At 43.1% G+C, this 27,568-nt stretch overlaps 1 protein-coding gene across 4 annotated transcripts; it reads left to right on the plus strand.

Moving 5' to 3' along the window:
- Positions 1–9,145: 9,145 nt before the first annotated feature.
- On the plus strand, positions 9,146–25,642 carry LOC309350329 (CD209 antigen-like protein A). 4 transcript variants are annotated; one of them, XM_081877326.1, is made up of 9 exons: positions 9,146–9,250; positions 9,717–9,819; positions 11,286–11,405; positions 16,533–16,643; positions 17,676–17,774; positions 18,658–18,744; positions 22,079–22,230; positions 23,333–23,442; positions 25,271–25,642. In XM_081877326.1, the coding sequence occupies exons 3-9, from the start codon at positions 11,315–11,317 to the stop codon at positions 25,419–25,421; spliced, it is 801 nt and encodes a 266-aa protein (XP_081733452.1). In that variant the 5' UTR covers positions 9,146–9,250; positions 9,717–9,819; positions 11,286–11,314; the 3' UTR covers positions 25,422–25,642. The 4 variants fall into 4 exon arrangements, with proteins under 4 accessions (XP_081733452.1, XP_081733451.1, XP_081733453.1 ...); XM_081877325.1 differs by having other exon boundaries at positions 9,717–9,816; XM_081877327.1 differs by having other exon boundaries at positions 9,717–9,816; positions 11,306–11,405.
- The last annotated feature ends 1,926 nt before the right edge of the window (positions 25,643–27,568 follow it).

Here is a 27,568-nt window from a genome sequence, read left to right on the forward strand (position 1 = left end):
GCAAAAGAGATACGCTATTCTTTGAAATAGTGCAAACCCCATTTTCAAACACAGTTTTAAACCCATCTCTATCAAGTTCTGACACAGACAAAATACACACCTTCATTCCCTTTAGCACATAGGCATCCATTCCTGTATGCAAACAATTCAAGAACACTGTGCCTAGCCTACGGTCTCTAAGGAACGGTTAGTTGAATCTGCCATTGTCACAACTTTAAGGGTTTGCAAATGCCTGCAATTCTGCAAACGGACACTAGATGGTGCCACCAGGTGGTGAGATGCACCACTGTCGATCAACCAGTGTAGATTGCTGCCTTGGCCACGCCCTTGCATCAACGCCATTGCTGAAGCCATGTGCTGTGTGCTGTGGGAGTAGCCACGACCTCCTCCTCTTCTCCGACGTCCCCTGGAACTCCTTGTCTGGTAACTAGGGGTAACGGCCTTGGTGCTGTCTTGACCAGGTTCATGTGTGCAGTTCCTGATTAAATGGGAAGAGGAACCACAGCGAAAACAGTATCTAGCTGCAAAAGCATTTACTGTATTCTCAAACTCAGCATCCCCACTCTTAGGCACAGCACTACCCCTCTTTGATGACAAACCTCTTTCTCTTTGCCTTTTATCCTGTTCATCTGCAAGCCGAGAAGAAATGTATTCAAGGGTTAATTCAGCTGAAGGCATAGCTTCCAAAGTTAAAGCTAGAGTCTGATAGCTTTTATCAAGAGAAGACAACAATATGTATGACTGCTGCTCCATAGAGAAAGGAATGCCCAGCTGTCTTAGTTGATTAAAGGCAGACACCATTTTGGCAATATGTTCTTTCACACATGCTCCTGGTTGGAGACGTAAATTAAACAAACATCTTGTAGCATGGATCTTGTTTTTTTTTATAATAATTTTTATTAAGTTTTCACAACATAAACATAACAACATAAACATAACAAGAAAAAATAACAATACAACATAGAAAAAGAAAAAACACAGATCATACAAACTTGAAGACTTCCCCATACCTCTCCTGTTCTGCACCCTTATTTCACAATTCTCTCTAGCAACCCTTCAGTCAATTTTTACATATCACCTCCTTAAAACTTCTTCCCTATGGTTTATAGTTTACAGCTGTAAATCTTTATTTCTTACCCCTCGACATCTTTTCAGTCCTTAATTTGACAACAATTCTCAAGATACACTTTAAATTTCTTCCAGTCCTCCTCCACCGCCTCCTTCCTCTGGTCACGGATTCTGCCGGTCATCTCTGCCAGTCCCATATATTCAATCACCTTCGTTTGCCATTCTTCCAGAGTGGGTAGTTCTTGCAACTTCCAATACTTTGCTAGTAGTATTCTTGCTGCTGTAGTAGCGTACATAAAAAAAGTCCTATCCTTCTTTGGTACCAATTGGCCCACCATACCCAAGAGAAAGGCCTCTGGTTTCTTAGGAAATGTCCACTTAAGGACTTTCTTAATTTCATTATAGATCATTTCCCAGTAGGCCTTAATCTTTGGGCAGGTCCACCAAAGGTGATAAAAGGTTCCTTCAGACTCTTTACATTTCCAACATTTATTGTCAGGCAGATGATAGATCTTAGCCAGCTTGACTGGGGTCATGTACCACCTATAGATCATTTTCATTATGTTTTCTTTCAAGGCAGAACATGCCGTAAATTTCATGCCGGTGGTCCATAACTGTTCCCAGTCAGCAAACATAATATCATGACCTACATCTTGCGCCCAGTTAATCATTGCTGATTTTACCGTCTCATCCTGTACATTCCATTTCAGCAGTAGATTATACATTCTAGAAAGATTCTTAGTATTGGAATCTAATAGCTCTGTTTCTAACTTAGACCTCTCACTCTGAAAGCCTATCTTCCTGTCTTGCTTAAATACTTCATTTATCTGATGATAATGCAACCAGTCTCGGACTTTTGACTTTAGCTTCTCGTAGCTCTTAAGTTTATATTTATCACCATCATGTTCCAAAATTTCTGAGTATTTTAACCAATCGGAGTCCATGTTGAGTCTTTTAACTGCCTTTGCTTCCATTGGTGATAACCATCTGGGGGTTTTACTTTCTAATAAATCCTTATATCTAATCCAAACATTATACAGCGCCTTTCTGACAATATGGTTTTTGAAACTCTTGTGTACTTTTACCTTGTCATACCATAAATACGCATGCCAACCAAAATTATTGTCATATCCTTCTAGATCCAAGATATCTGTGTCCTCAAGAAGTAGCCATGATTTCAGCCAGCAGAAAGCTGCTGCCTCGTAGTAAAGCCTTAAGTCCGGCAGGGCAAAACCCCCTCTATCTTTCGCGTCTGTTAAAATCTTAAATTTAATTCTTGGCTTTTTGCCCTGCCAGACAAATTTAGAAATATCTTTTTGCCATCTTCTGAGGCACTCCACCTTGTCTAGAATTTGTAATGTTTGAAACAAAAACAGCACTCTTGGCAATACATTCATTTTAATAACAGCAATACGGCCTAGCAAGGAAAGTTTCAGCCTCGACCATGTGTCTAGATCTTTTTTAACTTCTGTCCAACATTTTTCATAATTGTCCTTAAATAAATTAATATTTTTTGATGTTACATCCACCCCCAGATATTTCACTTTCTTTACTATTTCCAAACCAGTTACACTCTGGAATCTATCTTTCTCTTCCAATGTCAAATTTTTTCCCAACACTTTCGTTTTTTGCTTATTCAGTTTAAACCCTGCCACTTGACCAAAAACTTCAATTAGTTCTAATACTCTTTTAGTACTCTCATCTGGCTGTTGCAGTGTTAACACCAGATCATCTGCATATGCCCTTAATTTATAGAATTTCACTCCGACCTGAATCCCTTTAACCAGCGGGTCCGCTCGAATCATATTTAATAAAACCTCCAGGACCGATATAAAAAGAAGGGGGGATATCGGGCATCCCTGTCGTGTCCCTTTTTCTATTGAGATTTCGTCCATAACCATACCATTCACTATCAGTTTAGCTTTTTGTTCAGAATATATCGCACCAATACCGTTTTCAAATCCCTGGCCTACCCCCATCCCATGGAGATTCTTCCTCATAAAACTCCAACAAATATTGTCAAAGGCTTTCTCCGCGTCCACAAAGATCAAAACTGCTTTTCTGTTAATCTCTCTTTCCAACAATTCCAAAATGTCTAAAATGTTCCTCACATTACTCGAAATATGTCTTCCTGGGAGAAAGCCTGCTTGGTCCTTATGAATCTCCCCTGCTAGAATTCCTTTAAATCTTTTTGCCAAAATGTCTGCAAAAATTTTGTAATCCACATTTAGTAAGGATATAGGCCGGTAGTTTTTAACCTGGTTTTTCCCAGTCTCTGTCTTCGGTATAAGTGAGATAAATGCCTCTTTCCACGATTCAGGAGCCCTTTTCCCTTCTAGAATTTGATTACAAACCTCTTTTAACGGTTGGATTAACCAGTCTTTTAACATTTTATAATATCTTGCCGTTAAACCGTCTGGTCCTGGTGATTTCCCCACTTTCATATTCTGAATGGCACCCTCTATTTCTTGTTCTGTTATTCTCCCATTTAGGATCCTTCTACTTTGTTCTGGAATTCTTGATAGTCCATATTTTCCAATAAATTCCTCTATCTTTTGTTCATCTATTGGCCCTTGAGTATACAGTTTCTTGAAGAAACTCTGAAAACAATTGCTTATTTCATTTGGTCTGGTAATAATTTTCCCCTCTTCTTCAAGGGATGTCACGGTGTTCAGTTTTTGTCTTTTTTTCAATTGCCATGCTAGCAGTTTCCCGCATTTATCTGCTGATTCAAAGGTCTTTTGTTTCATCTGTCTTATTTTCCATTCTATTTCCTGATTCATCAGTTCCATATATTGCATCTGATAGTATTTTATTTCTCTCAAAATTTGTTGTGACTTTGGATTAGATCTCAATTTTTTCTCTGCTTCTTTCATCTTATCTAGTATTTTCTCTTCCTTCTCCTTTTGCCTTTTCTTCTTCAAAGAATTCTGTTGAATAAGGAAACCGCGCATCACGGCTTTGCTTGCATCCCAAATTATTCTCTTCTCCACTTCTGTTCTTAGATTTATTTCAAAATAATCTTTTAATGTTTTTTGGGCCTTCTGATAGATTTCTTCATCTCTTAAGAGGGTGTCATTCATTCTCCATCTGAATGTTCCCGCTGTTGTTAATCTCATTTCCATCTTCACAGCATTATGGTCGGAGCATGTTTTAGGGCAGATTTCTGTTTTTTTCACTCTTGATGCCAGATTACTAGAAATCCAAATTTGGTCAATTCTAGTCCATGTCAATTTTGCTTCAGAGAAGAAGGTTCCCTCTCTTTCTAGAGGGTTCCTTGTTCTCCAGATATCTATAAGGTCCATGGTGTCAGTCATTTCAAAGAAGGTCTTTGGTAGTCTCCCATCCTTAGATATCACAAGTCTTTGTGCTTTATCCATGTTCGTGGAGACTACTCCATTCATATCGCCCATCATCACGATTTTATAGTCCATAAAGTCTGTTAGAGTCTCATGCAGCTTCTTGAAGAATTCCGCCTTCCCTTCGTTGGGAGCATACACTCCTACTATTAAAAGTTTTTCCCCTTGTAGTTGAATTTCCACTGCCAGATATCTTCCTTGCTCATCTTTAAATATCATTTTAGGAGCCAGTCTTTCTTTGATATACATCACAACGCCTCTTTTTTTAACTTTGTCCGATGATATAAATTCAAGGCCTAATCTTCTATTTATAAGGAGCTTCCTTTGTGCCCTTGCAATGTGTGTTTCTTGAAGGCATATTAAGTCCAATTGTTCTTTCTTTAAGATATGAAAAACTTGTTTCCTTTTTCGGGGAAGGTTCAGGCCATTACAATTCCAGCTTAAAAGCTGCAGGGACATCTTTATTGATGGGTATCTGTTCCTCCAACCGCACCACTGAGTTGTTCTTCAGCCGATAGTGAATCAAGTCCAAATGATAAGTTAGCAATGTCAGTTGGTTCTTTTACGCTCACAGTTCCTTTCTGTAGATCTTCTGAAAATCTATCCAAAAACTGGTCCTTGTCCTGTATTGTTTTAATCTTTGTCTTCTTCCCTTTAAAACTGAAGGACAATCCTTGTGGAAATTCCCACCTAAATGGGATGTTATTTTTCTTCAGCAGGTCAACAAGATCTTTAAAGTAGGTTCTCACCTGTAGAATATACCGAGGGATATCCTTGAAGATCTGTACTTGAGAGTTCTTTATCTCCAAAGCTTTCTTGTAGTGTAGGTCTAAAATTTTGTCTCTCTCTTCTCTAGATCTTAATGTGATTAAGCAATCCCTTGGCTTTTTGCCTTGTCTCCTGCCCAGCCGGAAGGCTGTAGTTATTTCAAAGTCGTCTTCTCCTTCCCAGTCATCAATCCAAAATTCATGAATATTTTCTGTAAGGAATTCCTTTAGGTTGTCCCCCTCCTCCTCAGGGACAAGTCTCAGTTTCAGATTTTTCCCTTTCTTCTCTAATTCCATTAAAGCCAGAGTTGCATCGTGTTCCCCAACCTTCCTTTCAATTGGTGTAAGTCTCTCTTTGAATTCCTGTACAGAACCTTGGGCCGTCTCTGCAATTCTTCTTGTCTCAGCGCTCTCCTCCAGTAGTTTATTTATAGAGTCAGTATGTGATGCCAAAGTATCTGTATTTAAATCTAGTCTTGTTGTGAGTTCTGTTAATTTTTTGGAATTATCTGCAAGTTTTTTGGAATTGTCCGTAGACTGTTTGGTCAGTGCCTCTAGGGATTGGTTTATTTTAAGTAGTGCCTGTGTCATAGATTCCATTGATGCTGTTGTTACTCTTTCCTGTGCAGCTGGTAATCCTGCCATAGAGGCTCTTTTCTTTTGTGCTTGTGCCTGAGCTTGTTTAGTTTTAGATCTTGTTGATATTTCCTCTGGCTGCTTGCTCATAGCCAAGGTCGTTCTCACAGGAAAGGTTTTTAGAGTGGAAAATCCCACTGTTTCCCTTCAATGGAATACTGAAACAATGTCACTCTTCCCCTCTAGAGGCAGTAAAACAAGTCTGGTCTCTCAAAGTTACAAGGAAGCTTTAGGCATGTAACAAAGTAATCCAACAGTTCCACCTAGACCCCTTTTATATCAATTGGGGGTGCTATAATGTTCCCAGCAAGCCAAAGTCAGTGTTTTGTATCAGATAAAGTCCTTTATATCCACAGTTCAATTTTTGACAGCTTTTGACAGGTCCCTCTATTCAGGCGATACAGTGTAACTCCGGCAGCCCTTGCCAGGGGAGACTGGCGGTGAGGGGTTTTTTCTTAATATTGTCTAAAGCAGGTTGTTGTTGGTCTATTTTCTCATCCCCCCACCTCCTGCCCAGGGGGGGGGAAGGTCGCTTTCGATGTCGGGTTGAGTTAGTAAAAAGAATTTTACATTTAAATGCAGCTTGATTTTCTGTTGCTTGTCAGATCGTGCAGTTTCGGGAGGCAGACTTCCTTGATTTAATGCCTTGCCCGTTTTCAGCCAAATTGAAAATTTAGTCCCGTTAATACTTCAAAGGTTGTTCTTACTCACGGGTGTTACTGTCGAATTGTAGTTTCAGGAAGGAATCGGCGCTCTCCGTCAATGGCGACGCGGCTTCACTCCGCAGGCTGGGTTGCGACTCTCAGCACCGCACTCACACCCGATGCCGCTCCGGAGCCTTTAAAAAGGCTCTTTCGCAATACCGGGGGGTGCAAAGGTGCCCGCCGAGTCTCCTTGCTCACGAGCTTCCGCGCCCGTGATTTTAGGGGTCCCCCGCTCGCCGTAGCGGGTAAGACCCGAACTTGCGGAGCAGTCTCCCCTCGGAGCTCGAGGTTGAGACCGCCATTAAACGCTGGCGCCGACCGGAAGTCCTCCTTGTAGCATGGATCTTGGCCCCTGCAGTGTTTCTGGAATTTAGACGCTGCAGAACCGTCCAGACCTCATGCTTGTTCTTTAACTCAGAAACGTAATGCATTTGCTCTGGTCCCACTGCCAAAACTAATAGACCTTGGGCTTTCCTGTCGCGTTTCTGTGAAGCTGCTGCTGCTGCTTAGTCTTCTGCAGACGCGTCTGCAGCTGCCTGTAAAGGCGGTGCTTCAGTACAACTCCACAACTCTTTTGCTTGTAACCAGACTCTTACTCTAGCCTTCCAATCTTGCCAATTTTCCCCATTGAGTCGCGTAAACGGGACAGCAAAACTTTCCTGGGACTCTGCCATCCTCCCTGGGGCTTAGGAATGATACTCACACACCTGTAGACCGTCTCCCAGCAACTGAGTTGACTCCTTGAGGAATAAGACGTCTTCCAGCGAGTACAAACTGCACAGTGCCTGTTTAAAACTTTTTCTAGGCACGTTGCAGGACTCAAGCTGCTTTGAAGGCTTTCGTTGTCGGCAACCGCTTCTGTCTTCACTCCAGTCCTTTCATAAATCACTCTGAACTGCACTACTTATCTCCTTCTTGACGTACAGACATCCATAACCTGTCCATTAAACTTTAATTAGTTTAATGTTAAGTAAATGTCCAGTGTGCTTCCAATGCCATAAGTCTTATCTCAGCAGAGAATTTCGTGCAGCGGCTGAAGAAGGCAGGAGAGTCAGTACCTTTCAATGAAGAATCCTGGAGCAAGCACTTTGGAACTCAGGGGGAAAACTTTATTCACAAAAGAAAAAACCCTGGCGATAAAGCACACATGCTTTTATCTCCGGCATAAAGAAAACTTTACTCTAAACTTAACTCATATCAGCAAACACGCCCATGGCCACAAACTGAGTCTGCAAGTCAGGTCAAGGGGGCTAGAAGAGGAAAGAAACATGGGTGAACTGACTCTTTATACAAACTAACTCACATTCCTGGATGCTTAATGACTTCCAGCTGCTCAGTGATTACAGCGACTTGTTACCTCTTAACCCTTTAGTACCAACATGTCCTACTTAGCTCTATGTGAAATGCAACCCAGAATTCACCCAAAAAAGAGTTTGGGCGCCTCTATTTTAATAGCTCTCACAAAGCATAATTCTTTGTATATTTGGCTTTACTGTGTGACTCAGGGGGGAATTGGTTTTTGACCCTGGGATTCCCAGCAGAAAAGGAGGACATAGGAGGGGAACATAAGAGATACTTCATGAGCCAGTTTTAATATGAGAATAGGATAGAAGAAGAGTTTGGATTTGATATCCCACTTTATCACTCCCCTTCAGGAGTCTCAAAGCGGCTAACATTCTCCTTTCCCTTCCTCCCCCACAGCAAACACTCTATGAGGTGAGTGGGGCTGAGAGACTTCAAAGAAGTGTGACTGGCCCAAGGTCACCCAGCAGCTGCATGTGAAGGAGCGGAGACGCAAACCTGGTTCACCGGATTAGGAGTCTACCACTCTTAACCACTACACCACACTGGCTTAGGTAATCAGCATGTAGTGGTTGTAATTACAAGAAGATTTATTGCATACAGTCATTAACCTCGGAGCAGCGCACACTAGCGGCTGCTCCTCGGAGAGTTGACCTTCATCTAGGCCGCTCTCACTGTGCTGATAAGATACATTCTCTTCTCCTGAGAAGGGGCGTTTTAGCCCAATGCTTTCGGATGGCTGTGGAAAATGCAAGTCTTTCTCTGCCTCTTTTGACTGACTGCCCCCCTCACCTACATGGACTGCTCATCTTGACTGTGGGATGTCCTGTCCATGACAAATTCTAGCACACGGGGGGCATTTTATATAAATTATATAATTAGGTATTTGAACGATTGGTATTAATAATTTCATTATAAATTGGTATTGTTATAATGAGGCTATTATTGGATTGTAATTGCAAAGTAATAAAAATTATTATTAAAAGAAAAGAAATATCCCTGAACATATGAGAAAATAAAAACTGGGATACAGCAATGCTTGTGTGTCTACCAAACACAGTAGGTCAATTAGAGGCATTAGAAAAAGACACACCTTCCAAAAATGGAATAAAACAAAGACCATTAGATGTACTTCTAGATAAGTTTTTAAAGGTTCAAAAGTAAAACAGTAATAACTTTTGGGGGAAAATAAGTAGTATACAAGATCTGAAATAAACATTTTTCTGGGTTTATGCTTTATGTGGCATGCTGATTGGATATGATGAGCAGCCAATCAGGAAATGGTATACCCTAAAGGGGAGGAGTTCTGGAATGCCTGACATCACAAGGGAGGTGGTTCTTAGCCAGTGGGAGGATGAAACAACCTTAAGAAGAAATTAAAGGAGAGAAAAGATTGTTCCATGACAACACCAAGGTATCCAAACAGAATTAAGTCTGATGGGTGGACTACTTTCCTTACAAGCTATGATATTTGCAGGGTCTCATTCCAGGGCCAAAAGGTCACTTAGAGGGGAAATGATAAGCAGGTTTATAAAACTTCAGATAGTTTTTCTCTTTTGAATACTAGAATCCAGGGTCATCCAATGAAACTGAGTGGTGGTATATTCTAGGGCTGTGTACAGGTGCCCTGCTCTGACTCATGGTCCCAGGTTGTAAATCCAGATCCAGATCATGATCCAGAAAATACAGTTCTTGAAAAAACTCATTTCCTAGCATATCAAGGGCTGCTAGATCAGATGACTTTGAAATGGGATTAGACAACAGTCCTCTTCTTTCTTGAAGCCACAGCATCAGATGTCAGGCTGCGTCTTTGCAAAACACACACACAAATGACACACCTGGAGAGCCTGTGTAACAGTTTTCCCCTGCTTCTTTTCCAGGACCAACACATGATCTCCAAAGTCTGGTTAGATTCAAGTGGATTTACATGCGTCCAACTGAGACCGGATCTAGTACTCCATCTTTTCTGATGACCAGGAGGTAGTTATAGAATTAAACGAATATACCTTCTATTAAGGATGGGGAAGATGTGGCCCTGTGATGGAGGGAGTTGACACCCAGGAACATCTGAAGACCTCATAGGTCCCACACTATCTATTAAATGGGGAACATCTCACTGGAGTCCTGTAAGCTAAATGCCCAGGAGTTAAGAGAGAGGAATAGGATGCAAAATGAGAATGTGCTATATTACCTAAAACAATTTTTAAAAATGCCTTGGAATCCATATGGAACATCTCTTTTGGTTTAAAACTGAGATTGATCCAGTAAAAGAAAATGGAAGACATTTCAGTTATATTGGACTTAACAACAACTTTATGTTGGATTGTCTAATACTACTACTACTACTAATTTTTTATTTATACCCCACCCTCCCTGGCCAGATCCGGGCTCAGGGTGGCTAGCACCAGTAAAATTACAATAAAAACATAAGGGGGGGGGGAGACACAAATTTAAAATCCAGGTTAAAATACAATCTAAAATGCAGCCTCACCTTAATAGTAGCCCATAGATCAAAACCATAAGGGGAGGGAAACATAAGGGTCAGACTGAGTCCAGACCAAAGGCCACGCGGAACAGCTCTGTCTTGTAGGCCCTGTGGAAAGATGTCAAGTCCCGCAGGGCCCTAGTCTCTTGTGACAGAGCATTCCAACAAGTTGGGGCTGGTACTGAAACCCCGGGTAGAGCAAGTTACAATAATCAAGCCTGGAGGTGACCGTCACATGGATCACTGTGGCCAGATCAGGATGAGAAAGGTAAGGGACCAACTGCTTAATATGGCGGAGATGGAAAAATGCCACCTTTGCTGTGGCTGAAACCTGTGCCTCCATGGAAAGGGAGGCATTGAAGGTTACACCCAAGCTCTTGACAGAAGGCACTAGCAGTCATTGACCCCCTGCAAAAGATGGGAGTTGGCTCCCCAACCCCATGTCGTCCCAACCCAGCCAGAGGACCTCTGTCTTTGGAGGAATTAACTTCAACCGGCTCCCACACAACCATCCAGCCACAGCTTCCAAGCATCTGGTCAGTGTGTCCGGGGCTGAGTCAGGGCAGCCGTCCATCAAAAGATAAAGCTGGGTGTCATCAACAAATTGATGACAACCCAGCCCAAAGCTCCGGACAATCTAGGCAAGGGGGCACATAAAGATATTGAAAAGCATCGGGAAAAGGATTGTGCCCTGTGGGACTCCACACACCAAGGAGTGCCGGGGCAACAACTCCCTCCCTAGTGCCACCCTCTGCCTGACCTGAGATAAAGGAGGGCAGTCATTGTCAGACTGTGCCCTGAATCCCCATGTCGGCAAGGCGGTGGTCCAAAAGTTCATGATCGACCATGTCAAAGGCTGCTGACAGATCTAAGAGAATCAGCAGTCCCGACCCGACTGACAGTCACCGCTCTATACCTAACGTGCTCATAGTCTTAATCTCCATTTGTTGTTGTCTCATTCTAGCTTATTGTTTCACATACAAGACTGAGAGGATGGGGAAGCCAGCGCCTGCAAAGCCCGCAAAGCCAGCAGCGCCTGGAAAGGCTGCAGCTCCAGGAGAAGCAGAACAACCAGGAACTGGAGGTCTGTATACAGCAGAGTCATATGGGATGAGGTGTCCCTTAAAACAGAGGAATGCACGGGATAGGGAAGTTGATGGGGAGACAGGTAAAAAGTGGAACCAGACATGTTGTGCCAGGGAAGAATGCAGGGAAAAGCCCACACAGCTTTTGGGCTGCTCCCTCTCTCTCTCTCTCTCCCTCTCTCTATATATATATATATAGTATTTTCAGCAAGTAAGGAGGAATACTGATAATATAGATAACATCACAAGGAGAGAGGAAAAAAGAATATTAATAGATGTATATGAACGGAATGACAAAAAATCTGACTTTTAAAAGAGACGAGGAAATCTTATTTGAATATATGAATGAAAAGATAATTTTGATGGTAGATATGTATGGTGTAGCTTCCCTGGAATGGGACAGGACTAGAAGAAGAAGCAATACAAAAGAAGGGAAGCTATCTAAGGCCTTTTTCAGATGACAGAAAACCTAAGTCTAATTGATATGTGGAGAGAGAAACACCCACAGGACAGACAATTTACATTTTACTTGTCTGAGAATAATTCAGCGAGTTGAACAAACTCTGTATGGACTTCTAGAGATTTGTACACTAAGGTAAAGAAGGTAGAAATTTTACCCAGGACATTATCAGATCACAACTCTATTATTATGGAATTAAGAACAGAGCAAAATTGCTGATTCAGACTAAATGAGAATTTATTAATTTATTAATATTAGAAAAGGGGGGAATATTAAGAGATTGTTCTGAAATCAATCTGAATCAGGAGGCAATTTGAAAGTGGTATGGGATGCAAGTAGAGGAGTCTAAAGATATATATATTTTTTAGAAGAAGCTTTTTAATAATCGCCTCTTTCAGTGGGTCTGGGAAGGCTCCCTCACAGAGAGAAGCATTCACCACCCCATGGAGCCCATCACCCAGCCCTTCCTGGCTCACTTTTATGAGCCAGGATGGGCAAGGATCAAGGAGACAGGTGGTTGGTTTCACTCGTCCAAGCAGCCTGTACACATCCTTGGAGGTAACAGATTGGATGAGCAACTAAAAAGATGAGCAAGTAAAATCCTCAGTGATACACTGGACAACTGATATCAGTCTAATAATAATAATAATAATAATAATAATAATAATAATAATAATAATATTTATTTATACCCCGCTCTCCCCAGCCAAGGCCAGGCTCAGAGTGGCTTACAAGCAATAATAAAAACAAGTTGAATGATTACAACTTAAAAACAGAATTAAAATACAACATTAAAATATTGAAACATTAAAATATTTATATGTAGCCTCATCGCAGGAGGAGAAGGAAAAGAAAAAAGAAAGAGAGGGAGGGAATCAATTTGGCTCCAAACCAAAGGCCAGGTGGAACAACTCTGTCTTACAGGCCCTGCAGAAAGAAATCAGATCCTGCAGGGCCCTGGTCTCATGAGGCAGAGCATTCCACGAGGCCGGAGCCAGAGCTGAAAAGGCCCTGGCTCTGGTTGAAGCTAATCTAACTTCCTTAGGGCCCAGGACCACTAGGGTGTTGCTATTTATGGACCTTGAGGCTCTCCGTGGGGCATACCAGGAGAGGCGGTCCCGTAGGTATGAGGGTCCTAGGCCATGAAGGCTTTAAAGGTCAAAAGCAGCACCTTAAATCTGACCCTGTACTCCACCGGGAGCCAGTGCAGCTGGAAAAGCACTGGGTGAATATGCTCCCATGGCAGAGACCCCGTGAGGAGCCTCACTGCAGCATTCTGCACCCACTGGAGTTTCTGGGATAGCTTCAAGGGCAGCCCCGCGTAGAGCGAATTACAGTAGTCAAGTCTGGAGTTGACCGTCGCATGGATCACTGTGGCCAAGTCAGGGCGGGAAAGGTAAGGGAATAACTGCTTGATGCGGTGAAGGTGGAAAAATGTTGCCTTGGCTGTTGCTGTAACTTGCGCCTCCATGGAAAGGGAGGCATCAAGGATTACACCCAAACTCTTAACGGAAGGCAATATAGACATGGAAGCATGGAAATGATTGCGGAGTATGGATATAAAATTCACAGCATGCTATGGTTTAATAGAAAATTATATGAAAATGATATCTTGTTAGTATCTAACAGCGAATAAACTGGCAAAAATGTATAAATCTAAATCAAACAAGTGTTGGCATTGTAACGAGAAAGAAGGTTCTTATTGTCATATGTGGTGGTCTTGTAGTAAGGTTAAAACTTACTGGGAAATGATCTACAATTAATTGAAAAGGATGTTCAAAATAACTTTTGTAAAAAAAAACACAGAGAGAGCTTTCTTTTCTTTCTTTCTTTCTTTCTTTCTTAATAAACTTTCATTAAAGATTTCTTACATTTTCTACAGATTACCGTATTTTTCGCTCTATAACACGCACCTGACCATAACACGCACATCGTTTTTAGAGGAGGAAAACAAGGGAAAAAACATTCTGAATGAAACAGTGGATGTATCATTTTTGTGCTTCATGCTGTGGCCACAGACATGTGATCTGATGGTGAATTTGGGCTGACCCAATGCAAAAATCCTGAGAATCCCTGTGCATCCATGGTTTGTAACCACGTTTTTGCACCATTGCAGCCCCAGGCAACAGTGGGTGCGTGATTTTTTGGGGGCAGGCTGTAGCCATGGACATGCTATGTGCTCTGATGGTGAATTTGGGCTGACCCAATGCAAAGATCCTGAGGATCCATGTGGATCCATGGTTTGTAACCACGTTTTTGCACCATTGCAGCCCCAGGCAACAGTGGGTATGTGATTTGGGGGGGGGCAGGCTGTAGCCATGGACATGCTATGTGATCTGATGGTGAATTTGGGGTGACCCAATGCCAAAATCCTGAGAATTCCTGTGGATCCATGCTTTTTAACCACATTTTTGCACCATTGCAGCCCCAGGCAACAGTGGGTGCGTGATTTTGAGGGGGCAGGCTGTAGCCATGGACATGCTATGTGATCTGATGGTGAATTTGGGGTGACCCAATGCAAGGATCCTGAGAATCCCTGTGGATCCATGCTTTTAAACCACATTTTTGCACCACTGCAGCCCCAAGCAACAGTGGGTGCCTGATTTTTTTGGTGCAGGCTGTAGCCATGGACATGCTATGTGATCTGATGGTGAATTTGGGGTGACCCAATGCAAAGATCCTGAGGATCCCTGTGGATCCATGCTTTGTAACCACATTTTAAGTGGGGAGCGAAGGAAAAACAAAGAAGGGACATTAGAGGGGTGTGCAGAGAAGCAGCTGGCTAAGAATGCAGGAGAGGGATTTAACGGGAGGGAGGAAAGAAAGGCAAAAGTTTCCCCCCACCCAAGCCAGCCATCTCTCTCTCTCTCTCTCTCTCTCTCTCTCTCTCTCTCTCTCTCTCCCCCCCCTCCCTCCCTCCCCCTCTCTCGCCCTCCCCCCCTCTCTCCCTCCCCCTCCCCCCTCTCTCTCCCTTCCCCCCTCTCTCTCCCTCTCCCCCAGCAGCACCGGAGCTTGCCTGGAGGGGAGGGGCTTTCCCTGCTCTTTGTTCCGTTTCAGCAAACACAGCAACGAAACAGAGGGGGGTGGGCAGTAAGACCCTGAGGCAGAATGCAGGAAAGCAGCCGCTTCCTCTTTTCAGGTTTCGCTTCTCCGTGCAGCGTGCAGCGCCGCGATTTGATTTTTGCATGATTTTTCGGCTCCAGGGACCACACATTCGCTCTATAACACGCACAGACATTTCCCCTTCCTTTTTAGAAGAAAAAATCTGCGTGTTATAGAAGGAAAAATACGGTAGTTTCATTTGTTGAGACATTAGTGTTGTATTAGGGAGAAAAGGAGGTAAGAAGTGAAGGGGGGAATTGTGAGTTGGGTGGGGTCAGGTGCCAATGTTTCACCTCAGATCATATAAATCTTTCGCCTTTTGAAGCTTTTCCTTTGGGAATTATAGGGACAGAACTACCCAAATTGTATAGAAATACATTTATTAGAAATACATTAAGCAATTAAAGGCAACGTGCAATGTTATACAATGTGAGAATGAGACATAACGATACTAACAATACTAACGATACTAACAATATGCAGAAATGGCAAAAGTTACAGGTAAAAGTTACCTGTAACGGGAAGAATAAGAAATAGAGATAACAAACGTTTTATAAAGAAATGGAAATGGAAACGGTTTATTGAATATTTACAGATAAGTTGAATACAGATAAGTTGAATACAGATAAAAACATTAGGAGGATTATGAGAATAATGTGCAGTTTCATAAGAATATATACAGGTATTTAAAGTAGATAATTAAATAAACAACTTAAACAAATTGGAATATGCAGAAGATATTAAAAATAAATTTAAGGAACAATAGAAAGAGGGGGAAGGAAGTCAAACTTTGAAATGTTAAAAAGATTGCAAAACTAATGAAATCTATAAACTTGAAAAGTATAGATTAAAACTTTTTTTAAAAAGTATTATGTGTATGGAGGGGGCATCTTGTCATTTGTCGGGGGGCGGGGAGAAAGTAATATCAAAGGCTCCTGTCTTCTGATCCAGACATTTGTAAGAAAAGGTTCGTCACGCAGCAAGGCATCTCGCCTTGCTTCCTCCATCTGCTTAGCATCCTGTCAGGGAACTGCCATCGGAAAGGCAGGTGGTGGAGAGGCTCTCAGAAGCTAGGAGAGACTCAGCAGCGGGGGAAGGCACCAGTAGGGGGAGTGTGGGAGATCAGAGAGAGAGTGAGGCGCCAGACTGGCTCAAGGAATCTTCCAGCGAAAACAGTGGAGAAGTTTCAGGACCTCCTATAGGTACACCCACTCCTCGCCGGAAACTGTCGCGCCGAGAGTCCAGACGACGCGTTTCCGTTAAGGAGCTTCTATGCTGGAGTCGTTTCCGTAAACGCCCACTGTCAGATTCTGCCAGCGATTAAGGGAGTCATGCTTAAGGGGCTCCGCTGTACACAGAGTCTTGAGAAACATGCCCAAGATCTGAGGGACTGAACTTTTACGCACAAGTAGCTCATAATCCCATCACACATCCCAAGGACCCACCCCCTGAACCACTGAGTGTCTCTGGCTGATGGCCACCACAGTGTATGGAAATCCTTTTTTCTGGGGTGGCAATGTTATGTTGGCTACCAATGGCTAAAGCAGAATTTTCTTTCTTCAAGAATCTGGTTTTCAGAAGTTTGTAACCTTCATGAAATCTCCCACGGGTGAATACATTGTCATATTTCTGATAATCCTCTTTACTGTGTTGACACTGCTGCTTTTCCTGCTATGTAAGTACATAATTGGCGTACTTTGCTACTACTGTCCTGGGCTTTGATTGAATGCCAATAGCATTTCCAAAAAGAGATGGTAGGATCCAGTTTCCATTTACCCCATTTACCCTCTCTCTTTGATATCAGGAAGGGAGTTACAGCTTTCACCCATTGAGAGCAATGGCAATGTTTTGTTCCAGCAATAGGAACAAACAGATAGACTAACACAAGTCCCTGGGACACCCTGGGCAATTCCCTTTCCCAGTTGCCATTCTCTGCTCCTTTCCCAACTAATCCTCATTTGCCGGGGGAGAGCCCCCATTCCTGATCCTCGCCACCCTGCCCTCTGCCAGGGCTCCAGTCCCCTGAAGGAAAGTGCTTGGGGAAAACAGGCTGCAGAGGAAAAAGCCATGGCCAAAGTGGGTGGCTCCAGAGCCTACCTAAATATCTAGATATATGCAGGGCTTTTTTCAGCCGGAATTCATCAGGACTCAGTTCCAGGCCCTATCAGGTGGGCGCTGTTGCCATTTTAGGAGTCGAAGGGAGGCATTCATGCTGAGTTCCAGCACCTCTTTTTGTCGAAAAATAGCACTGGATAGATGAGCCCTTGACCTATTTGCACACCTAATTCATTTTTAAAGGGCACTTGAAAGTAAGCAAAGCTCAGGGCGGGGGGGGGGAATCAAATGATCCAAGAATTTGCACAGTTTAAGCATGTGGCAGAGCATGAGGCAGCCTGGCAAATGCAAGACTGTAGGACAAAGAGGACAGATGTATCTAGACAACCAAAAATCTAAAGCTCTCAAAGGAAGGGCAAACCATCTGATGACAGAAGTAACAGGCCAAATGGAAACAGCGGCTACCCTGTCAAGGGCTGAGAGCAGGAAATATTAATAAAAGTCATATTCACGGTTTTGTTGATTTGACTTCTTATCTGTGTTACAAATCATCAATTTAAATTCAATATTAAAAGCAGTTTGAAACCAAGTATCCCCTCCCCCAGACAGTCAGACATTTTAATCATTTCTTTTCTACCTACTTCATCCTTAGATCAAAAGGAAGTAAAAAAAAGAGCCGAGTTTCAAATGGCAATTGATATGATTCGGACCTTTGTTGTTGGGCTTGATACAATCCATGAAGACAAGGATGGTAAGCAATTTTTTATGCACATCCTCACTTTTGCTAGACCCTGTTTAATTTAAACAGGCTTCAATTCCTGTAGTTCACTTTGGAATTCATATTGTGTAAGCAATACATTTATTCAATGAAACCCATCACCCAATAGAGTTTATCACGTTTCATTGCTCAGCAAGAAGAAAAGCAGATGGTTGTGATTCTCACATCCCCCCACTAGAAATGCTGTCCTCCCCCATCAAACTGTAATTCACAGTGTTTATACTACTGCAAGATTTTAGCACTAGCACAAGGGAACTTTGCCCCCACTTCTCCCTGCATGCCATCACCAAAGCTGCTCTGCAGGGTGGGGAACAGATTGGAGGGAAAGGGGCGGAAGATTGCATTGTACAAGGATAAATTCCTGCACTGACATTATGTCCTCCTTAGAATTATGCGGAATGCAACACAATATTCATCAGAAAAAGAGTTTTGGCGCCTCTATTTTCTTAGATCTCACAAAGCATAACAGAAAACTGCAAAGTATTCTTTGTATATTTGGCTTTACTGTGGGACTCGAGGTGGGAATTGTTTTGTGATCCAGTGATTCCCAGCAGAAAAGGAGGACATAGGAGAGGAAGATTAGAGATACTTCATGAGCCACTTATAATATGAGAATAGGATAGTGGATTGCATGGGTCTTTGGTCTGATCCAGCTGCAGGGGTCTTCTGAGGCCTTTCATTGGTGATCTCAGCCACAGAGAATCAAGTCTGTCCTCATATTCATAAGAACCCGATCCTTGAGCTCTGCTTCTTGTTTCAGGCTAGAGTGTTTGAAAATGTTTGAAAATGTTTTCTTAATATTTGCAGATTGTTATTTCAGATACTATTTTGCCTTGAACTTTTTCAAATCTTTTAGACTTGGGAATACTTGCTGTAGCACAAAACAAATCAGAGGAAATGCGGTATCTTGCCAACAAAAATGATGAACTACAAAAAGTAATTGGTAAGCTACCCTACGATGCTGAAGAATTGTAGTGCAGTGAGAACCTGCCCTGATTCTGCCCCAGCTGAAAGCCCCTCCTCTAGCTGAAAACTCTTAGAGCCAGAGCAGAGTGCTGCCCTCCTTTGCATGGGGCCACCCTAGGGAAACATCACATATTTTCAGTTCAGTTCTCTTGAACTTTTGAATTGATTTAGCCTCTATGGTTAGAAAAGAAAAGACTTTGCCATTCTTTGCTGTAACAGAGACAATCAAAACAGGTCAGCTGAAAGACCTGTTCTTTATTACTTTCACCCACGAGAGCCCTGCCTCTGCAGAGACAATCAAAAGAGGTCAACTGAAAGAGAGAGATTCATGAGCAGCACTTTGAAGGCAACTTCCGCCAACTTGGTCAGAGAGACTGCTGGGCAGTGGGGTGGTTGGTGCAACAGCAAAATCTCTCTCCTGTTTCACAAGCCCATCATCCGAAAGTGTAAAGTGATTATAAAATTGTCTATCAAGCTTTAGATGCGAAAGCAAAGAATGGGAATGAATGCATATTATATCACTTGTACATAAAAAGCAAGCTAAAGATGTTCAGCACCAAAACACACATTTTGTGAGAGTCGTATAATGCCATTTCCCCTCTTTCTCTTTCACCTTTGGAAATATGATTTCTTTTAAAGACATTGTTCCAAAACCAGCTCTAAATCCTGATTGACATGGATTTCATAGAATCATAGAGTCATAGGACAAATAACCCCCCCACAGGACAAATACCCCCCCAAAAAAACCTAGGTCTCCCCCAACAAACGTTTGAGACTAGCTCCCCTAAATCTAAAAGATGGATGAAACTGTGCGCGCCGCCAGGCGCGTGCCGCTGCCCTGCAAGCTCTGATAAGCTCCTCCCACAGCTAATCACCTGACTCAACAGAAACCCTGCCCCCTCCGACCTGAAAACTGAGTAGTTATCTCCAAGAGCATCTGGATCTGGTCCACAACCACCCTCTCAAGAACCTTGCCCAGGAAGGGGAGATTAGCAACCGGAAGGCAGTTACTTAGATTTTCTGAGCACAAGGAAGATTTCTTAAGGAGTGGTTTTACCACTCCTGCCTTCAAGCAGGCTGGGACCAGCCCCTCTTGTTAGTTTGTATCAGCCACAAGGGGCAGGGTCCAGTGTGCAAGTGGTTGTCCTGACTAATCCAAGGACCTTAGGTCCACATTCTTGAACCTTGTTGGATAACTGCCCGGGTCTGGCACGTTTCCCTGCACCAGAAATCCCAGCCAGCAGCAGAGCAGCAGTGTGAGCCATAGCATTTATCTCTGACTCTTCTCCGGTGAGAAGTGAAAGTAACTTCACAGGCAAAGAACTCAGCTCCTGGATGTAGGAAGCTCCTCCCCAGATGCAGGACACATAGAGGTTAACCCTATAACCACCAAACCTCACAAACCTTACCGACTGAAACATGCCCAACACAATGGAGACAGACTCTGCTCTGGACATTCTTTGAGATTTGTCTGCTGTAATAATAAGAAGAGAAGAGTTTGGATTTGATATCCTGCTTTATCACTACCCTAAGGAGTCTCAAAGGGGCTAACATTCTCCTTTCCCTTCCTCCCCCACAACAAACACTCTGTGAGGTGAGTGGGGCTGAGAGACTTCAGAGATGTGTGACTGGCCCAAGGTCACCCAGCAGCTGCATGTGGAGGAGCGGGGAATCGAACCCGGTTCACCAGATTACGAGTCCACCGCTACACTACACTGGCTCTCATAGCAGGGTGGGTCAAGATGCCAGGGGATGCAAGCAATTTTATCCACAAATGCTTTGCAAGCAAGTCACAGAAAGCTGCTTTCAGTTGTATCATTTCCTTTGGGCCAGACTGTAGCAGGCCCCACACTACCTGGGAAGGAAAGCTCTGCTGGATAGCACAATGGAGGAAGCAAAGCAAGGCTTCTTTGTATCCTTCACTGCCACTTGGAAGGTTCGAGGATGAACCCTCACCAGTAGTTGAATGCATTCAATTAGATTTTTCCTCCACTTGCGTTCAAGCCATCTCCCAACTTCTTTTTTCGCCCTCTCCTCTGCAGTATACTAGGGGGCAAAACAGGCCAAGCCAAGGCAGGGGGTCTTCTGGGTAGTTGTGCCCACCTTGTGGCACTTCCTCCCCCCAGATGTCAAGGGGGAAAAACTATTCGGGTGAATATAAATCCTGCGTCCAGCCAGGCTTCCCTGCGCAGCCTCTGTGTCTCCGAAGCTTAGAAGCTCTGACCTGGCAGGAGAGCAGAGTAGCAGCAGCGGTCCTGCGTCCGTGTGAGAAAAGGGATAAATCAAGTCCAGAGACAGATCGGTTCTTATCTCTAGAAGCGTTTATTTACAAGCCATAAATCAGTCTCTTTCCATCAGAGCTTTCCGGCATCCCCGTGCTTCCAAAAGCACACACTCACAGCCTCTCAGTTGAGCTGTGTCTCTCAGGCAGAAGCGAAAGCAACTCTGCTCACAGACTGTGACGCACTTCTCTGCGTCAAGCTCCTCCCAGATACAGGACACCACAGAGTTTTAACCCTGTCAGTTCCAAACTCCACAAAAACTACTATCTGACTCTCAGAAGACATCTGAAGGCAGCCCTGTTCAGGGACGTTTTAAATAGTTGATTGTGTTTTAATTTTTTGGAAGTAGCCCAGAGTGGTTGGGGGGGGGAACCCTGTCAGATGGGCAGCATGTTGGTGTTGTTGTTGTTGTTGTTATACGTTGTTCCAGAGATCAGCCAAAGCTCAGCAGGAGCACCTGTCAGATCAGTTGGAAAATCCCCCAGAGCCATTTGGAAGCCCACAGGATTTGGAAGCCCACTACATCAATCCTGTCAGCTCCAGCATGGAGAATGCTTGGCAGCAAACTGGGTAGTGAAACAGCAGAATCCCACATCTGTCCCAGTTGCCCTATGCCAGGAACCTACATTCTAGATTCCCCTCCCCCCTCCACAACTCAACAGAGGGCCTGGAAAGAGAAAGAGAATTTGGATAAACCACAACTACTCCCCCTTCCCAACCTTCAAGTCTGCCCTGATTCTGCCCTGAGTATCCAGGTGGAAACAAGTAGGTGAGGTTCTTGACTGTGCTCCCTGTTCCAGCTATGCCCACCCAAGTATTTACTGCACCATCAACATGGGTTGAAGAGTTAATGTTGTTCTTGTTTTAAGATTTCTGAGCTTCCCAGATGAATATATGTTACCATGCGGCGACAGAAATGAACTTAAGAAAAATAATTGAAATCTGCACAGACATACAAGGTGGTTCCCATTAAATTCCCTATCTTGTTTTCTTTTTCTGATCTCCCTGCATATCTGGCTTGACTCAAAGAGCACCTTACTGAAAACTTGAATGACGGTTGGATTATATATCAAAGGACAATGTATTTTCTTTCTCGTGACCAAGACTCATGGGCAGATTCCAAAAAAAAATGTGAGAGGGAAGGTGCCCAGCTCATGTCTGTGGAAACAAGGGAAGAACAGGTGAGCATCAAAGCTAAGTATAGGAAAGGTAGGGGATCTTCTTGAGCCAAAGGGCTCCTATCATCACTATCCATTTAGGAAGATTACATGTGCCTGTATGCAGCCAAGACAGCAATTCCATCAGTCAAGCCAAGGAGTGGGTGGGGCAGGGAACAGCTGCTACCATCTGGGACTCAATAAGGTTTCTTGGAGCTGCTGAGCTCTAATAGAATGAAGCTGGCAGTCGGGATGGAGATCTTGGAGGAGGAGGAGGAGGAAGAGGAGGAAGAGGAGGAGGAGGAGATACTTCAGAGGCATCTATCTCTTGGATTCTCTATAAATTCTTCCTCTGCTCTTTGAGATGTATTGAGTGCTTAGAAACAAACGTTTCCCTCACCACGCTAACCTTCTGGCAGGAGAGTATCATGGAGATGACTCTAGAGGAGCTTGCAAGGTATATCCCTCTCCCAGCCCCTTAGCCCTGGCACAGGGCCTACTGGGGTGCTGCAGGGCACAGACATGGGTGAGACCCCATCGCCATGCCATCAAGCATACCACGACTGGACTGATTCCAGTGTCTCTGGAACCAACCATCAAACATGGATGCAGAAATTGGAGTATTTGACACACAGGTCACTGTCCTGCTAGGTGGTTCCAAGACCAACTGTTCTCTGGCACAGTCATTTACAGTATCTGGAAATTATAACTCTGTGTCATGACTGGAACACATATGTAGCCAGTCTTGGTGAGGGCATGTGAAATTACCCTCCACTACAATATTTCCTCTTTGGGATGCTTCCTTGATTCCACCACCATCATCTTCGTCATTCATCATCATCATCATCATCATCATCATCATCATCACCATAAGCATCATAATTTTGATCAGGGGGACAATACCACATCCAGTATATGAAATTATTATTGGAGATGGGAATACAATGTATAGTTTTGATCACTTTCCGCCCAAAATTTGGATTGGGTCTTCAAATGTGATACCTTCTCCTTTTAAAATGTGTTTGTTTTATTCCTGTTGAAATTCTGTAAAGGGCTATAGTCTCCCAGAGAAAGAGACATTGTCTTAAAAGATTTTATTTGTTCTTTCTCAACACCCCTACCCTAGTATTTTATAAACGAGCAAGTACAAAAGCGTAAGAAGATTTTTTGGTTTGGAGTCTTTAAAGACAAGGGAAAGAAATGGAGATGGCTGGCAGGAATAGAGACTGTAATCACGTAAGTTTCTGCAGAAACATTTGTTAATGGCATGCATTCCAAAAAGTTGCAGATTCTGTTTACGTAATTGATCCTTTCCCTCTCCAAATATATTTTGCCATGCAATTTTCTCTACTACCCAAGACCTACATATGTACTCCTCCACATCATTGCCCAGATGAGCGGCTGCTGCTTCTCACTAGGTTGGAGAGGCAGGAAGGCTCCTCTTCCTGCTTCTCTAACCTAATGAATGTGGTGATTCGGAAGAGGCTGAAGGCATACTTTTAAATGGTTTGTGCTCCTTAGTTCAGCTTCAAAAGGACTTGCAGGAACGTAAAGCTGAGCAACACTGCCAGCTGGCAGTTTAAGACACTTCATGGTTCCCTTTAAGTATCTAACAACTCTTTTCAGCTTGTGTTGATGGATGTACAAGGTCAGAGTAAGATCTCACTCATCCACAGCTTGGTAGTAGAACAGAGAACTGGACTGGCATTTATTACCAAGGCTGCATTAACAGAGGGCTGCTTTCAATTTTGCAAGGTCTCCTGGAACAAAATCCAATGACATTCATCTCTATTGATGCACCCAATACCAACCACTAATCCTTTTTGTCAAAGGTATTGAGTAAACTTTACAAACGGACAGTGGGGTTGTATAATACTAGCTGGGAACTTAAATCCTGTATGCCAGTGGTTCCCAGTTAGCTAAGTACTGCAGACCCCTTGTTTTTCAAAAGCCACACCATGGGCCACCCTACCTTTGAACATTTTAATATCTCTGTGGCATTTTTTCTTATGTGAATGACACCATGGAGCCCCTGGGTGGGTGGTCTGTGGACCACCAATTGGGAACCACTGCTGTTTGTGATCTTAGACTTGATCAAAGGGCAGATCTCACCCAAACATCTCATGGGAGTAAAAAAAAAATAACCTACTACACCGTTACTAGTAATATCAATTTAATAGATTCACAGAGAGCTAAAAATGAGGGAGTTATAGAATACATTTATCACAGAATTTTAGTGCTGTGTAGTGGGACTTGATTAAGTACACAATGGACACTGGAGAATGCAAGTGACAATAAGAGTGAGGCTAGGGTGATACCTTTGTCTGCTATGGATAATTGATTAAACTTAGAACCATCATGTTAGATTTAGATAAGATATATATGTGAGAGATCTATCATTTCAATCAACCCTATAATGGCTTTGTGGTTATAGAATTAATTTTGTAATTCATTTGTAGACATAGCTATTTTTGTTTCTGTGTAGTGTCATTGCTATACTCATGCATGGGGTGGGTGATGGATGTGAGAGGAGGTGGATGAAGGCGGATGCAAATCTAACATGGTTTTAATATGCTCAGAACAATCACTACTGTGCTAACTCTGCTACAAGAGAATAAGGATCTCTCAACACTCACAACGGTCCAGAGCAGATCTGAGGAGGATGTGGGTGCATATGGAAAGGAGAGAGGGCCAGTTCTGTTGCAGAAATGGAAATCCTGGGAATAGCAGGAGTACTGCATTGGATACTGCCCAAACTAAATTGACTGACAGTTCTTGTGTGTACCTCTGAGCATTCCAAAGTGACACCCTCACTTTTTTTCTAGTTTTCTATGAGAAACCACTTCATGTGAAAAGAAAAGAGACAGTCTTGCCCCACAGTTGTTGTTGTTGTTTTCCTTACATGGTTAGAATTCTAAAATCTGGGGAGAAAAATCCATCCCAATTGTGGGTGGATGTTAAGAGAGAAAGAGCTGAACATCTTTTTAATGGTAGAAGGCATGGGGAGCGCAGGAGGAAGTAGACATCCAATCTTGATTGCTCAGTGCTGCTCTTTTCTTTTCAGGTACTGGCAAAAAGATGAGCCTAAAAACGAAGAGAGAAACCATTGTGCTGCAATAGGCCTTAATTGCGAGAAGCATTGCTGGGTCGCATTACACTGTGAGCAACGCTTAGGGTACATTTGTAAGAAGGTGCCTGATGATGTTTGGCTCTAAGAAGACACTTTAGAATGAAAGAAACTGGATTGCATGATCACTACACAAAAACAAAAACAAGAGATCACCCCACCTCACTGTTTTAATGCACAATCCACACTCTGCCATCTAGATTATAGGACTCTTTGGCATCAGCACTCAAAAACACCTTGAAAAGACCTTATTCTGCAAGATCAGATGTAGATGGCTACAAAAATAAAGAATGGAAGGGTCCAATCATAGCCTGTTTTCTGTTTCATGTATTTATTTGCAATGCATACCAATATTTGTTTCCTTACTCTTTGTGTTTGATGCCCCATTGCCCCTTCAGATCTCCATGATTGCTACCTTACAAGGCACATAAGGACAACCATGCATGCCAGGCAATGAGAATGGGGGCCACCCAGCGTTTGGTGTCCCCTTCTAGCAGACTAATCACAAATACAATTTTGGCTTTATCACTGGGAAATTCCAGCGCCCTTATTCTCATATAGAGCTAATATTGGGCAACAAACACAGTGAACTGCCCTTGATTTCTTCAGAACTTGGCAGGGGGCTGCTTTCATGGCATTCATGGCCGCAGGGGTGCTAACTTAAATAAAATATTGGAGGTGGAGCAGGTAAGCTCCCCCCTGCATAATTGATCACAAGACAGTGTACACACATCATTTGAATGGCAATGCCCATGAACTTTCGGGAGGTGGCCCCCTAAAATATTTTATGGGGGCCTCTACCTCTTGATGTTGGCTCCAATGCACAGTGGCCGTCAACTGATTTAAGTAACCAATTAGACTCTGCTGTCCTGAATCATACCTTTACAAGGTGTGAATAATAGCTTGGTCTGTGTTGAGGACTAGCATCCCAGGAGTCTAGCCGGGGACCTCTCCTGCCACATCTTGCATGATTGATGGCTGGAAGTTGTTGTAGTTGCTTCAATCTGTCCTGTATACCCAACCAAGGAGAACTGATATTTTAATTCTTTATTGTCGGGGAATGAACTGAACAGGAAGACTCGGAAGTGTCCATTCAGTCTGTTTGGCCCCTCGCAGAAGAGGGAGAGTGGGATGGTTCGCCCCCTTGTCTCCAGCAGTTTCAAGAGGAGAAGAAGACAGAGCTGAATTATAGCTGAAGGTAGTGGTGGAGGAGGGGGGGAGTGAGAGAGCAGACTGCAGAGATCTCCCTGGAAAGTTTGGGAGATTCTCCTTCTCCAAGGGCTCATCACTCACTCTGCATTCAGGTGCAAAGAATGCAGAGGCGTGTGATTCCCGGGATTTTCTGTAGGTACTCAGGATTTTGTTGGAAATGGAAGAGGTGATCTTCAGAGTAGGCAACATCTCCTTTGCGTGGAGACCTGGATTCTTTGTCTTGCAACCAAATGACTGAATTAAATAAATAAATAAATAAATAAATAAATAAATAAATAAATACTTGCTTCTTCTTCTTGTCTTTGATGCTACCAGGAGAGGAGAGAGTTTTCCACTCCTGACATTTATTGACAAAAAGATATCATCTTGGTGGTACGTATGATACTTGTTCCTTATGCCTCTTAGGTGAGGGGAGAGACTTCATCAGGCAAGGCCTCTGCTTCTCATTTTGTATTATGTTGTGCACTGCGGTTTGCTGTTGTTTTATTGATTGGAGTTTAGAAATTACTTATTGTAACTGTTGAGTGGATTTCTGTTTAATTTTGAAATGCTGACATTTAATATTATTTTATATTATTTTAATGAATGTTGAATGTTATTTGCATATTGTATATTGTATTATGCATATGGTCTTATTTATATGATGTTAGCCGCTCTGAGCCTGGCTTTGGCTGGGGAGAGCGGGAAACAAATAACATTATTTATTATTATTATTATTATTATTATTATGCCATGGATCCTTGTTCCTAACTCTGAGAGAGGAGGTCATGGAGGTGTTTCATGAAGGAAGATCTGAAGCCGGCTTTCAGAACTTCTGTTGGGATTCCATCCTGTCATGTGGCTTTACCACTTATTTGATAGTTAGACTCACAGAATCATAGGATTGTAGAGTTGGAAGGGACTCAGAGGGTCATCTAGTCCAACCCTCTGCAATGCAGGAATCTCAAACTGAAGCCTCCATGACAGATTTCCAGCCCCTTGATCATCTTGGTTGCCCTCTCCTGCACGCCTTCCAGCTTGTCA

Source organism: Podarcis erhardii (genome assembly GCF_964252035.2).
Source record: "Podarcis erhardii genome assembly, chromosome: 9".
NCBI lineage: Eukaryota > Metazoa > Chordata > Lepidosauria > Squamata > Lacertidae > Podarcis > Podarcis erhardii.